At 49.9% G+C, this 15824-nt stretch overlaps 1 protein-coding gene across 12 annotated transcripts in view; it reads left to right on the forward strand.

Annotated features, from left to right (window-relative positions):
- Positions 1-15824, forward strand: part of Megf11 (multiple EGF like domains 11) — a 335104-nt gene that overhangs the window by 143961 nt on the left and 175319 nt on the right. For all 12 annotated transcript variants that reach the window (XM_076925760.1, XM_076925763.1, XM_076925771.1 and 9 more), the window contains exon 5: positions 11315-11407. In XM_076925760.1, coding sequence (XP_076781875.1) covers positions 11315-11407 — 93 coding nt within the window. The remainder of the gene's footprint in view (positions 1-11314; positions 11408-15824) is intronic.

A 15824-nucleotide genomic window follows, 5' to 3' on the forward strand; every position in this document is an offset into this window, starting at 1 on the left:
TGCCTTTGTGGAGATGGCGTGAGCTCAGTGAGTAGAATGGAGAAATGAGTGCTGTGGCCTATGGGGCCAGCCACATGCTAGATAGCAGGGAGGCGACCTGGCCCAGCTTGGGGTAGAGTAGAGCTATGTCATCATGAGGGACTTCCTGGAGGAGGTGGTATTAAAGTGAATGTGACAGGTAGACACATTTACACACACACTCCCTATTCACGCAGTGCAACTTTGGGGCTCCTGTGAGAGAGAGATTTTGGCAGCTGGGTCATGGCCATCTTCTATTCCGTCCTCTGAGAGTCAGAAGAGGAAGGGTCTGTACACACTGTGTACAGACTGTGGCTTTCTCCCTGTCCCCACGAGCTTAGCTCTCTGAGTTAATGCTGTCTCTCCCTCATTGTGTCTAATAACAAGGAATTCTTCCTGGCCCTAACTCGGGTTTTTGGATCATTTCTGAACACAATGCCACAATGGGACTATGATGTCCCAAGTCTTCTACCCAGCCCTGAGAAGAGGAATATTGATAACAGCAAGACAGGGGAAGGGCACAGCTGTAAGGCCCGGCTGTAGGTGCTCTTCAGGTCTCTGCAGTGATGCTCCTGTAATACAGATAAGGCAGGTGAGCGTCAGAAGACAGCAGAGCGTGAATTCATACACTACAAGACCACAGTGTAGCAGCCAACCAGGGTACCATGAGAAGGAGGCTGAGGTGCTGGGTCCTGCTCAGAGTGGGGCAGGTGAGGTGGGATGAAGTGGAAACTTCTGGTTTCTTCGGAAAGTCAGTTATGTAAAAGGACGTTTTGCTGAGGCAGGCACAGGTGAAATGTTTAAGCAAGAACGTGAAAGTGAGAGGACACATGATGAAGGATTCTTTGCTAACGACAAGCATGTATTGGTTCGCCTTACAGTGCATTGCTGAGTCCCACTTATCGTGACTCCATAGAGAGAAACACACCAAAAAACTTCTGGTGGTGTTATGGTGGCTTCCTGCCGATTCCGCAGGCTCGGACCAATTGGCAGAATGATGTCAGCTGATATAGACTCATGTGGAGTTTTGATAAGACAGACTCAAGTGCTAAGGCAAGACCCGTGGAAAGACATGTGATATTTGGAAAGAATATAAATAGGACCCAATGGACAATGACGGCAGGCTTGCATAGCTAGCTTTGCAATGCATCATGGTCTCATGTCTTCAGCAATCTTCACTTCATTGAGAGAGGGATGACAAAGAACTTCTCCTGGTGTCTCTGCTGGTCCTAATCACTCCTGCTGACTTGTGCTGACGTGGCTGAGGCCTGGCTGTCTTTGCTAGGTCGTGCCACTGCTGCTGGTTCCTGTTTGCTATCCCGACACTAATGAACCGTTATTAAAAGTCGACTTTGAAAAAAATTAAAGACAACAGTGGGGTGGAACTTGCAGCCCCAGATCTCCAGATCAGGAGGAGTTTGTGCCTGTCAGACTCTCCCAGTACTGTAGGGGAGCTGCTAATTTCCTAAACTTGACTGTTCATCTCCTGGGGTCAAACATGGCCACAGCCACCCAAAGCTAAGTCTAGATTGCTGAAAAGAGGAGCCAGCTGACTTGGGCCTCCTTGGTTGAGGGACTGGGTGAAACTCATCTACAGATTGTTTGAGAGCCTCCCCTTGAGATTCCTATGTCCCCCTCTACAGACATACGCATATGTCATGTAGGGGTGTGTGACCTTGGCTATGGCAGAATCATTCATGCTAAGCATGTCACCTCAGAATCGGCACTTAGATCCAGGGATGAAGGTCATTTTGTTTCTAAGCAGAATCCAATGACAACCTGGTCTGTGGCTCCTGCCAGGAATGCTAATGTTGGGTTGATCAATGTGCCTCGGGGCACAGGGGAAAGAGGGGTCAGGGGAGGCTCCAGAAGCCATAAGCCATGGAATCCTGGTGGCTAGACCTTAGGGCTTTTCTAGCCCTCACTAGGTATGGGGCCAGGGAGCATGGAAGTTGTCTTTATTTGTCTTGACCTTTTCATGTGTGGGAATTTTATAGTTTCATTAACTAGTTAGACCATTTGCAAGCAGCCAGGCAAGATATATTACCATTAGCACCTTGGGGACTCATGGGTCGTCTAGGGTGGAATGCTAATAGAATGGAGAATTGATTCAAGGGGGCTCTCCACCATGAGGGCCAGCCAGTGGTCAGGAAGGGCCAGTGTTGTCTCTGTAGCTTGTCTGCTAAGGAGACCCAAGTCTGCCTTGAGTATTTACTTGCCACCAAGTGCTCATCCTGGGCCCCAGTTGCCTGTGTGAGCTCCTTCTTCCCCCAAAGACGGTCACTCCAGCTGCTGTTTGTACGTTAGAGCACATTGTCCCACACCGCGCTGCATTTTGTATGTGTGTACACACATATTTGTATGCCTTCAGCTCTCTCTCTCTCTCTCTCTCTCTCTCTCTCTCTCCTCCCCCTCCCCCCGCGCGCTGTCTCTTCCCCCATACACTCAGTGGTGTGTGTTTGTGTGTGTATGTGTGTGCATGTGTGCACGTATGTGTGTAAATGTGTGTGTAGACATACATGTGTGTGGAGGCCATCGGACAACTTTGAATGCTGTTCTTCCGGCACTGTCCACCTTCCTTTTCTTTTCGATAGCCTCTCATTAGCCTGGATCCACCAATAGGCAAGGCCAGCCGGCCAGTGGGCTGCACCGGTCTGACTTCCCAGCACCGGGATTATATACATGTGCCATCTCATCTGCCCTATTTACATAGGGTCCCACTCAGGTCCTCTATTAAGGCATCTCTCACTCCCCTCATCATCCCCCAAGCCAAAAGCTGCTGCACCAGAGCCCCGCACGGCCAGAGGTAGAGTGGCGGTGGGTCGTACTGCCAACCCCTTCATTTCCTACTTCACACAGGGGAATGGAGGTCTGGAGAGCTCCAGCTAAGTCCTTATACCAAGTCAGCACCAAGTCTGGCACTGTCGCCGCTCTTTCTCCACCTGAGGCCCAGGTGGCAAGGCGGCGTATGGATCAGAACAACCTCCTGCACATGTGTGGGCTCAGACCTTGGCATGGCTCTGGACCAGACAGGCTTCCAGCAAAAGACGAGGGTTCAGTGAAGAGGATCACTGGGGAGAGTGTAGTGATATCCTGGTGGTTGCTATAAAGGCGAGGAGAGGGCTGCGGAGGTAGCTCAGTCAGGGGGATGCTTGCCTGCTGTGTGCAGCATCCTGAGTTCTACCCCCAGCACTGCATAAACTGGGTGTGATGGGGTGCACAGTAATCCCAGCATTTGGGAGGTAGACGCAGAAGGATAATGAATTAAAGGCAATCCTTTGCTACACGGTGCGTTTGCAGTCAGCCCAGCGTACGTAAGACTTCATGAATCCCAGAAAAATAAACAAGCATAGGCAGGGGATGGGAAGCATGTATCCATATAAGAAATGGCATAGCGTCTGAGGCCCACCTGCCATCATCCCTCAGGCCTGAGGGCTCCCCCAGGACCTTAGACCCACGGTGCAACCTCCCTTCCTGTCTCTTGCTGGTTGTTCCCATGGGCTGGACCTACCCAGAGGCTAGAGGATGAGGAGGCCTGGGATGCTGTCCATGGTTGGATACTGTCCATGGAGGTCATCTCTGGGCACAGGGAAGGGGAGGAGGGTAAGAAGGGGTAGAGACATTCCCAAGGGGTCACCACTGGCTTATAGTCTTGATTTTCTGGAAGGCACCTCGTAGTTCTGATTTGCAGGTACGGGGCTTGTGTCACTGACAGACCGTGATACAGATGCAGGTAGGGTAGGGGCGGTTGAGACAAAAATGCTTAAAATGGCTGGAGGAGGAAAAAAAATAGATGAGGAATAGGAACCTAATACACTCTCTTCCTAGCCAGATGTGCAAGTTATCGGGACCTCTCAAGGGTATTTTCCACTTGGCAGAGGACCGGACCCCAGGATTTGGGTAGGGTATGGTTAGTACCTGGCAGAGAGGAAGGACTGCTTACACAACCTCATTTCCTGTCACACTCACTGCAGTGAGTCATGCCACATGAACAAGCCATTGATCACAGCACAGGTCTTCAATGACTCTTCTGTGTTGTCTCTGGTCCCAGGAGGGGAGAGGGGACTATAATAGAATACTAGGTCAGCATAGTGGCTGCTGCAAATTCTGCTGCCTGGCTGGGTCCCCCTGGTTCCCTTGGGTGGACCAAAGCTAGAGTGACTTCCTTTCAGAATTTTTATACATCTTTTGGACTTGTTTTATTGTTTGGTCATGTTGGGGAGTTAGTTCATGATAGAATAGAGAAAGAGGAAGGAGCCTTAACTGTCTATAGTCACTTTCCTCCAATCAGGAACCACCACACACACACACACACACACACACACCCACACACACACATATACACACACATACACATACACACATACATACACACATACACATACATACACACACATACACAAACATACACACACATACACACACATATACACACATACATACACACACATACACAAACATACATACACACACATACACATATACACACATACACAAACATACACACACATACACACACATACACACTCATACACACACATACATACACATACACACACACACACACTCATACACACACATACATACACACACACACACACACACACACACACATAATGCCTGGGATTCAGTGTTCTGGGCTCAATTGACCATCTGTCTTTGGAGAACCTCTCCACACTGTCCTTACTGTTCAAAAGCACATATGGAAATATGGAAATGAATGGATGCGCCTGTGTGCCAGTAAAACTTTATTTACAAAAACAGGCAACAGGTTAGCCAGCCAGCACCACTTGCAGAGGAAGGAAAGAAAGAAGTTTGGTGAGAGGTCAAGAGAGAAGCATTCTCTAGAAAAGGGAAGCAAGAGGGACTAGAGGAGTGGCTGCAGCTGTCTAGGTATCACCTGAGGCAGGGGGACAGCTGGTGTGGTCCTCCACAGTCTTCCTTCAGACTTTGCAGGATGTAGTCCTGATTTAAAGTTTAAGACACAGGGCTCAGGAGGATGAAGGCTTGGCATCTTTGGCACAGGTGCAGTTGTCCCCTCTCTCCTACTCTATAGCCCACACCACTGTCTTTTCCAGCCACCAGGCCTGGGGGCTAGTCCATGTTGAGCCAAGGGACAACTCAGAGACTGGATGACTTCTCTGTGAGCTTGTTCTGAGGCTGTACATGCCTCATTGAACTCTGCTGGGCCAGAAGAATGTTGGACCCACAGACACTGAGCATCTGCTGTGTGTGGGCTTACCCAAACGGAGGCAGCCTATGTCCCCCAGGGGCTGGAGACCTCAGAGGGGATCTCCCTGAGGTTGACATTTAAGAAAATTATGATAGTGAACTCCCCAGGGCTTGCTGGGTAGGCCTTTGGTGGAGTTATGCCTTAGTCTGTGGTAGTATTGCTTTGAAGAAATATGACCAAAAGCAACCCGGGGAGGAAAGCATTTATTTGGCTTATTCTTCTACATCATTGCTCATCAAAGGAAGTCAGGATAGGAACTCAAGCAGGGCTGGAACCTAGAGAAAGTTGCTGATGCAGAGGCCGTGGAGGGGTGCTGCTTACTGGTTTGCTCCCCATGGCTTGCTCAGCCTGCTTTCTTATAGAACCCAGTGGTGCCAGCCTAGGGATGGCACCACTCACATTAGGCTGGGCCCTCCTCCATCAATCACTAATTAAGAAAATGCCCTAGAGGCTCGCCTGCAGCCTGATTTTTATAGAGACATTTTCGTAATTGAGGTTCCTTCCTCTCTGATGACTTGGGCTTGTGTCAAGTTGACTTAAATTATGGAGCACCAGATGAGATACTTGTGTGAAACCTCCAGGCCCAGCACATAGTAGGTAATCAGAAAATGGTAGCATACAGGAAATGGCAATACGGTAGCAGCTGTCACCTGTCTTAGACAGCAAGCCCAGATCCCGTGGTGTACATCCCACAGGTGTGTGTGAAGAGCCTGTGTGTAAAGTGACCGTGGGAATGTGAGGGGGTCAGATCTCACGGTGTGCATGCAGTCATGTGAGAGGATCCTTTCTCTCTCTGCGTGTGTGTGTGTGAGAGAGAGAGAGAGAGAGAGAGAGAGAGAGAGAGAGAGAGAGAGAGAAGGAGGGAGAGGGAGAGGGAGAGGGAGAGGGAGAGGGAGAGGGAGAGGGAGAGGGAGAGGGAGAGGGAGAGGGAGAGGGAGAGAATATGTTGTGGAAGTGTCAGGAGGTTCCTTGGTTTTTCCTGGGTGTTCATCTAACTGTTTATTTATGTATTACATTTATTTATTTAGTGGGGTGGGAGGGGGAAGGGGCATGCGCGTGCCACAGCGCATTTGTGGAGACCAGAGCTTCCTTTACGGGCGTTGGTCGGTTCTCTTCTTCCACCTTGAGGGTTCTAGGGATTGAACTTACATCAGGTTTGCGCCCTTATCCACTGAACCATCTCACCAGCCCCAAAACAATTTCATTTAATCTTCTCAGCAGCTACAAGGTGGGTATGACTGTTCAAGGCATGGAAGGGGGTCATTTGCTTATGGTAGTGGCGGAGTCATAGCGGTTGGTAAATCTCAGATTTAATCTTAGGTTAGGGCACTCTTTCCTACCAGGGATCTGCTAGCAGACTCCTGCAGACCACTTACCATGGACCACAGTGCAGGATGGGAGTGAGGGTAACTGCGCGCGCGCGCGCGCGTGTGTGTGTGTGTGTGTGTGTGTGTGTGTGTGTGTGTGTGAAAGGCTCGTGTCACAGGATGATTCCCTGTGAGTATCGAAAGCAAGTCTCCCATAGCACGTGCTATCCCCTGGCACTGCTATTTATCAATTACCTTGATCCCCACAGCCTGAGGTCTAGCTTGTCACCATCCCCCACACAATGGAGAGAGGGTTGACACACACACACACACACACACACACACACACACACACACACACACACACAGAGGTGAGCAGAGCCACCTGTAGGGCAAGTGCCTGTGTCTTGGATGCCATGTGCTCTAACTCCAGCATCAGTCTTCCCAGCATGCCAGGTTGGCAGGTGCTAGAAGCATCTAGAAGGCGGGATCTAGAAGATGGTAGAAGATATGAGGGCAATGAGAGGGAGCTGACATGCAATGCATGCAATGGACATGCAATGGAGAGAGAGACTTGACTAAAGCCTCCTGTATCTGCAGGAGCCAGATAGAGGGAGTCAGGGATGTCAGGGTCCTAACCCAGTCCCTCCAGAGGGCCAGCTCTATGGCATCAGGAGTCAAAAAAGGAACCTGTTACTTTAAGGACAGGTGCTGTGTGAATCCCAGGCTTCTGTGGAGGGGCTGTTCATCATTGGCTCCTTTGGGGTTCTGGGGCTGGAGTTAGGCTGCTCCAGCCCCAACCCCACACCCACACCCAGACTCACACCTACACCCACACCCATACCCACACCTACACCCACACCCATACCCACACCTACACCCACACCCATAACCCACACCTACACCCATACCCACACCCAGACCCACACCTACACCCCCCCACACCTACACCCAGACCCACACCTACACCCATATCCACACCTACACCCACACCCACACCCACACCTACACACACACCCATACCCACACCTACACCCATACCCACACCCAGACCCACACCTACACCCCCACACATACACACACCTACACCCAGACCCACACCTACACCCATACCCACACCTACACCCACACCTACACCCCCCCACACACCTATACCCAGACCCACACCTACACCCACACCCATACCTACACCCAGACCCACACCTACACCCAGACCCACACCTATACCCACAACCCACACCTATACCCACACCCAGACCCACACCTACACCCACACCTAGACCCACACCTACACCCACACTATACCCACACCCAGACTCACACCTACACCTACACCCACACCAACACCCACACCCACACCCACACCCACACCCACACCCACACCCAGACCTGGTCCTGGCCCTGGTCTCAACCCCAGGCTTAGACCCAGATCGGGGGAGGGGGGGTCACAGCATCTTAACTTCACTGACCTTCAGGTGACTCTCCTCCTCTCTTTCCCCAGGTGTTCAAACAGTAGTCCAAATGCCAGATCTAGCAATCTGAGCCCCAGGTGTTTGTCATCAATATTTCAGCATTCGAACATCTGTCTAAACAACTCCTATGAAATATGAATGGATTGAGGTTTTAACAAGCAGATAGTGGGCACCGCAGCAGGAGAATGAGGAAGAGAGGGAGAGAGGTTTGGAGGAAACACTGGGACCCTGGTCACGTCCCTGTAAGTGGGTCTGGGACATGTGACCAGGTGCTCTGCATGTGTGGGCTGGACACCACTGTTCTGAACATGGCTAAGCTAGGGGTTGTGACTGCAGCATGCAGGCTGGCGCTTGACAACCTGTACTCTGGGTCTCCAGGGCCCGGATGGGGACCAGGGGAGAAAGTTGTGCAGTGTATAGCTTGCTCAGGATACCCAAAGGCCATTCCTGCTGCTCAAGGAGACGGCGCAGGGCTTAGGCAAGTGTCCCAGGCCCCTGGGATCTGAAGAGACAGGAAGGCAGATGGGAAACTGGCTGAGCCCTGCTCTTCCTTCTGACTCCCTTCCAGGGGTCAAAGCCCTGCAGGGTACTTAGGTGTGGAAACTGGCTCTGGCCTGTCTCCCACTCTCACAGCCCCGTGCCCCACCCCTCCGCCCTTTACTCCTTATGTTCCTGCTCCTCAGCCAGGATAGGGAGATGTAAACAAAGGCTCACAATCTAAGCACAACCCCCCCCCCCCCCCCCCCCCCCCCCCCCCCGCTTCAATGGCCTCCATCTCCAGGAAGCTCACCCTGAATTCCTGACTGTCTGACAGGCCATATATACCTGAGATACTGGGTCCCAGAGCCTCAGTTTCTCCATGCATACAATGAAAGGGCCAGGTATGATGCTACCTTTTCTCTCAGGTGTCTTCCATCCCTGACACCCTGCAGGTCTAGAGTTTATAAAAGACTCCCACTCCCTCGGCAGAGACCCCAGGGTCATAGTTTAGGCTTTCTGTACTCTGTACAGCTGGCATTATCCTTACTAAGCTGATAAGCTGTGATCTAAACAGGCCTGGCTGTACATCTCACAGGGTCCTCAGCCTAGAGGGATAGTGACAGAGGAGAGAACAGCAAGGTCAACACTGGGAGCTGGCAGGTTCCAAGGGGCTGGCATGAGATGGAGAGGAAGAGATAGGCACCTGCTTTTCCATGTGTTCCGGGGACATAGGCCGATTTGAACCCATTTAGAAAGGGTTGGCACAGCAGTAACTGGCTAGTGACAGAGCAAGTCTCTGTGGCTCTAAGTGGAGTTGGTTCTCAGATCCAGAATCAGCCTGGTTCCCTAGCCAGGAAGCTGGGGGAACCGTTCCTGGGGATCTCCAGTACTGGGCTATGCATATCCTTAGCATAAACCAAGGCGTTCCTCCAAAGCCACTTGTGTAGACTGTGCAGGGGTTGGCTGATGAAGACCTCTGACCTGGTGTCCCCCTGCTTGGGGACCTAGACAGAGCTAAGGCAGTACCTATAGGATCCTATAGCTATCCTATCCTAAGGCAGTACCTATAGCTCCGGGGCCAGCATCTGAATTAAGGGAGAGCTAAAAGACCCCACACCCAACCATAACATGGCCCATTGTCACACAAGAAAGCATGTAGGCCAGCCAGGTGGGTCAGTGGTAGCCCCTCTAGACTCACCGTAGGAGGCTAACCGACTCCTCAGCCCATGCCAGAAACAGACAGCAAGATGGATTCTCACTGCTTTCAGAGTAAAAGCCCTTTATCTCAAGCCCACCCGAGAGATTGACAGGGTTGATGATAGCTGCTGATTTCCCAAGCTTGCAAAATTAGTGGGGGTAGCTCGTGGGGGGTTTCCTGTAACTCTTGGCTGATGGATTAGGTGGTGGGGCAGATCTCTTGGGGAGCAAAGGGTGACCTTGGAAAATGTGGATTCTATCGAAGGGAGAGAACGATAATCTCCCTTCCTCACACAGGCTGTCAATAAGCCTCCTCAGTGCCAGTGCGATGGACGGAAACTTCGCTCACTGCCTAGCCTAGCGGCTCGGGGGCTGTAGCATTTGACTGCGTGATAAGAAATTGCCAGGCACTTTCTAATTACAATTATCATCATCGTGGATGTCTCTCTTAATTACTTTCTTATAATTAGCTGTTGCTTTCCCCCCCTCAGCATTTGTATACTTTGCAGATTTGCTGACATTTGAGAACCCCAAAATAGGGATGTTTGAGGATGGGGGGTGGGAAGGTGGGGGCACAGTCTTTGCTCTTGCCAGACAGCCTGCTGCATGAGGGGCTTTACTGGGGGGAAAGTGGAGCCAGCCAAAGATGGAAGGGGCAGGCCTGCTGAGCAGATGTGGCAGGAGTTCGGGAATGTGATAAGGGCCTCTAGCACTGTGCGGGCACCACAAAGCAAACACTGAAGTTTTTATATTTTTAGATTTATTTTGCCTTTAATCACCTGGTGCATGTCTGTCTATATGAATGTATGTCATATGTATGTGAATGCCAGTGGAGGCCAGAAGACATTGGATCCCCTGAAACTGGAGTTGCAAAGTAGTTGTGAGTCACCACGTGGTTGCTGGGAATTGAACTCAGGACCTCTGGAAGAGCAGCCAGCGCTCCTAACCAGTGAGCCACCTCTCCAGCCCCGCCCCCTACCATTCCACCACCATTTTTCTTTTCCCTTTTTCTTTCTCTTCTGTCTCTCGATCTCTTTGAGACAGGGTTTCTCTGTGTAGCCTAGGTTGGCCGCAGATTCATTTTGATCCTCTTACCTTAAACTCCCGAGTCCTGGGCTTGCAGGTGTATATCACCACAGCTAGCCTGAAGCAGCCTGTGCTTTATATAAGTCACATAGCCACAGCTAGCCTCCAACTTACTATGTAGCTGGGGATTACCCTAAACTCTTGGTCTTCCTTCCTCCGCTGTCCTGAGTGCTGGGATTAGGTGTGTGGTACCAAACATGGTTTATGAGGTGTTGGGGATTCTCTGTCAACTGAGCTGCATCTCTAACCCCTGAAAGAGTAGTAACTAAAAAGCCAGGGCTGCACTGTCTCAGGCTGAGGTTTCATTTTAAGAAGTGAGGCTGGGGCAGACGCAATGCCCTTTGGTCAGAGACATTTCAGAGTTAAACAACTCAGGTCATATTAACTTTGATGTTTATCCACCAAGCCAAAGATACGTCTGGAGTATCCTTAGCACCAGGGACCCCCTGACAAAGTGGCTTCTGCTCTGAGCCCAGATGGCGGTTCTCACTGTCCACTTTTCTCCCCCCGACCCCTCACAGCTCTGTGCACCGAGGAGTGTATGCATGGCCGCTGCGTCTCTCCCGACACCTGCCACTGTGAGCCTGGATGGGGAGGCCCTGACTGCTCCAGCGGTGAGTCTGGGGGCTTTGGGTTCTGACATGGGAGGGGTGGTGGCATATGCAAGATAACTCTTGAGTCAGGTGGAAATGAATAGGATTGTTGGGGGAAAAATCCAATTGCACTTGGTGAGTGACAATGTTTGTTGGCGCCAAGGGCTCTAGGGGAATGGGGAGGGTTATGGAGTCTGAGGGTTGTGAGTGTAGAGAGAATGCAGCCATCTGTATAATTTTCTTTTGATGACCTACCTCTATATATGGTCTTTGAGAGTTAGGATGAACTTAGGACGTTGTATGTACCTGTGTTTAGATCCAGGTGGTCAGTTAGGCATAGTCCTTGGTTTGGCTGGTCACATTCAGTTTCATGCGTGTCCATGGGCGTCCATGAGGCTAGTGGCTACCAGGATATCTATATGTTCCGTGCAGTAAGAGAAGGGGACACCCCTAGGAGCAAGGCACTGTGTTCCTATATCTTTGTGTATGGAGAATATCCATTTCTCAGAGAAACCCGCCTGGTTAGGTGGCAGGCACACCTGTAGATGACCCAGTGACCCCTACCAACATGGTACATTATCCTTATTGTGGCACTAGTACTTAGGGGATGTATGTGTGTATCGGCCAAAGCTTAAGAAATTTGCTGCCAAGGATACGGCCTAATCCTCCTCTACTTCCTCCACCTCCTCTTCCTCCAATAGCCTCAGATAACCGGCTTTCACGGGTACGTTCTATAACCAGTCAATGGCTTATTTAATGCTGTGGTCCTTTTGGCTTTTCAGAGGCCTTGAATAGTATTAGAGCCTCATTTTCTTCCTGCTTTGAGTTGGGGTAGTCTTTTTAATGGTGACTTGGGGTGAAAATATACTTAGGCCAACCCATTACAGCTCTAAGCCCCACTGTTTATGCATCTTGGGGAGCTACCCCTATGTCCCCTATCCCATAGAGGCTGTGACCATTGTAAAACCTTGGAGAGTCAAGCATCTTCTCTTGGGTCTTCCTCTTTGCTTAGCTCTGTTGGGTCTGTGGAGTGTAGCATGGGTATCCTGGGTTTTATGGCCAATATCCACTTATAAATGAGTATATACCATGCATGTTCTTTTGGGACTACCTCACTCAGGATGATATTCTCAAGTTCCATCCATTTGCCATCACAATTCATGATGTCTTTGTTTTTAATAGCTGAATAGTATTCCATTGTGTAGATTTCAGGCCCTGAAGGAAATTAAGAACTCCACAGGAAGACCAACAGAGTCAACTAACCTGGACTCTTGGGGCTCTCAGAGACTGAACCACCAGTCAAAGAACATTCATGGGCTGGACCTAGGCCTCCCTACATATACGTATCAGATTTGCAGCTTGGTTTTCATGTGGCTCCCGAACAACTGTGGTGGGGGCTGTCTCAAAAGCTGTTGCCTGTATGTGGTATATATTCTACTAGCTAGGCTGCCTTGTCTGGCCTCGGTGGGAGAGGATGTGCCTAGCCTCACAGAGACGTGATGTAGGGTGGGGATATATGGGGGGGGGGTCCACACTTGCTCAGAGGAGAAGGGAAGATGGGACGGGGGAAGGATTGTGGGAGGGGGTGACGGGGAAGAAGGAAGTGAGTGGGGTAAAAAGCGAATAAGTAAAAAGACAATAAAAAAACGTAAAACAAAAACAAAAAACTCCAAATAGATAGATAGATAGATAGATAGATAGATAGATAGATAGATAGAAAGATAGATAAAAGCCCCAAAATCCCTTAGAGAGGGCAATGGAAGGTTCACACACATTGCCCTGATACAGTGTATGTATGCTCTTCTGTTCTCTGCTGGGCCAGGCAAATCTAGTTTGTGGTCTTTTGATATTCAGATTTAATACATGGTGCCTATGTCTAAGTCTGGCCAGGGCATTAAAAATACCAGACAAGGGGGAAAGGCAAGGGGTGTGGCTTTGTGTAAAGTCTCTGACTCTCCTGGATAGAGGAGCAGCATATCTACCTGGAGCTTCCAAGAAACCCTCTGTAATTCGTGTGGGACCCCCAAATGGCTGCACAGTCTCCTTCAACCCACACCATTGCCTTAAAGAGATGCTATGGCAGGGTAGGAAGGCTAAACAAGAGAGAATGAACCCGAAGGATGTGTGAGGTGGTGTGCGGCCAGGTTTCCTGTGAAATTGAATTCCAGGAAATCACAAAGGGGACATGGCCAGGGGCATGTCCTCTGTCTGCGTTTCCTTTGGTGTAATTTTGCTGACAGTGGATCTTTGGGTTGGAAACATCTGACTGGAGTGGGTGAACCTGCTGGGCTGGGCCTGCCTGCTGCTGTTGCTACCTCTTCCCAAGGGTAAGGGTGGCCTGTAAAGGAAGAGATGAAACCTCAGTCTCTCACAGGCTTACACTTACACTTACACTTACACTTACAGCTGCCTCGGTGCTATGTAGATGGTGGGTCTGGGGCCTTTCAGACACTATCTTTGTTGTCTCTGGTTTGTTGTCTGGTGGCCTGTGATGAATGGTATTTGGGGGTGTTGAGCAGATCTCGCACCAGAATTAGTTTACCAAATACCAGGGTTACTTCAAAGAGTAACGCAAGGATAATTCAACCCCCTGTGTCATCATAGTTATAAACACAACTTGTCCCCTCCCCTCTAAATCCTCCTCCTGAGCTGAGGGCCATCATCTCTGGGTGACTATTGGCTCACCTGTTCCCTTGGATCTACTCAAAGGCGTATCCTACTGGAGCCAAAGAAAGTCCTAAGAGATGGGGGTTCTGGATGAGTCCCTGCTATAATTACTGTCAACGAATACCTGAGAGAGACAGTCTGAGAGGATGGACATATTTCACCTCACAGTTTCAGAGAGTTCAGTCCATAGTTGCCTCTGCCAACTCTTAAAATAATGTCACCAGCAGGAAGAGGAGCGGTTCAGTGCGTGAAGCTGCGGGCTACTTTCTACTCAGTCCATAACGGTCCCAGCTCATTTGGAGGGAAAACAGCATACAATTAAGGGAATTCAAAGATTCTCGCTTCAGAGCATTGAAGGGTGTCAGGCCGAGGGCGTTCCAACCTTGGCTTGAATCCTTCCTGAGACAGGAAACTCACTCTGTCCCGTGCAAGCTCATTTTGACCATCGGGAAATCCCCCATCCTCCCCAATGGAAATATTTCTCTGCTTCCTACTGGTTGGTTCTTGCTCACAGGGAAGACTAGAGCAGGCTGATGGATTGTTGTGATCTTTTTCTTGGCACGCCTGGAATTTCTCCCAAGGAACTCATTGGACAAGGCCACAGGCTACAGCTGTAGAGTGAGCCATCCCAGACTAGAAGGTAATAACCATTGAGGTTACGTGGAAGAATCAGGGGGTCTCCCCCGACAGCTCAGCCGTTACGTTATTACAGGACAGCCATTTATCTCCTCCCAGCTCTTCTCCTCTGCGATATCTGATGCGACAGCATTTGAGATGTCTCCCCAACTGTGGCCTGAAGCCTTTATTTCCCCTTAAATTATCATTCCTATGTCCAAGCACATAACAACAGGCTCGTCGAGACCAGTGTTGAAGGAGAACAACACTGCCATCGATGTCGGTGCTGCCATCAACTGCACTGGACCACGCACTGGACGCTTTCTTGTCTTCTTATTTCATCTTCACAGCGTCCACCAGCTGAGGAGTTCTTAGGCCTATTTTACAGATGGAAAAGACACAGCACAGAGAGGCTGTAAGAAGCTCTCATCAACACAGCTAACCAGTAAATGGTGAAGCCAGATCTAAGTAAAACCCTGGATCCCCGGGGAAAAGTGGCAAATGTTTGTAACCAATGATCTCTCTCCTGCTCCTGAAATAGGCTTTCACTTTGAAAACAGAGTTGCACTCAGGAGAAGGAAGAGTCTGTTTATAAGCTTTGACCCCCCCCCCCCCCAAGACACTGTTGTTAGGAGAGGAGTCAGCTGGAAAACACAAATTATTATCAGATTTGATCTAAGAGTTGGAACCTGCTTGTATTGCTGGACATGCATCTGCCTGCGCTGCAGTGCATGAAGAGGGGGTGTCTCTCCAGGTGCAGAATGAGTTCCTGGAGAGCTCAGGTTGGGTCTGTGCATGAGATGAGAAAGCCTCAGGTTGTCTTCAATTGGAAACCCTGGGCTTGCTTGGTTTGGATTTTTTTTTTTCCCATTGATTTTTAGGTGATACCTGTTCACGCTAAAAAGAAAAATCAAAGTTTACCAAGAGCATAGACTCTGGGTCACACAGCCCAAGTTCACCTGTTCTGGACTTTGGGTAGTAGTAACCATGGCATTTCTCTGACATTTGCATGTAGTGCTGGCTGAACCTGGAGCCTGTGTGTGTGCTAGCCCAAACATGACTCTTTTAATTCAATCTCAAGTTGTACACTCATTTCCTTGTCAATAAACATTTATCTCCTTTAAATTTTTAATGGCTCTCTAGACTTACATTCTGT

Source organism: Arvicanthis niloticus, chromosome 26 (genome assembly GCF_011762505.2).
Source record: "Arvicanthis niloticus isolate mArvNil1 chromosome 26, mArvNil1.pat.X, whole genome shotgun sequence".
NCBI lineage: Eukaryota > Metazoa > Chordata > Mammalia > Rodentia > Muridae > Arvicanthis > Arvicanthis niloticus.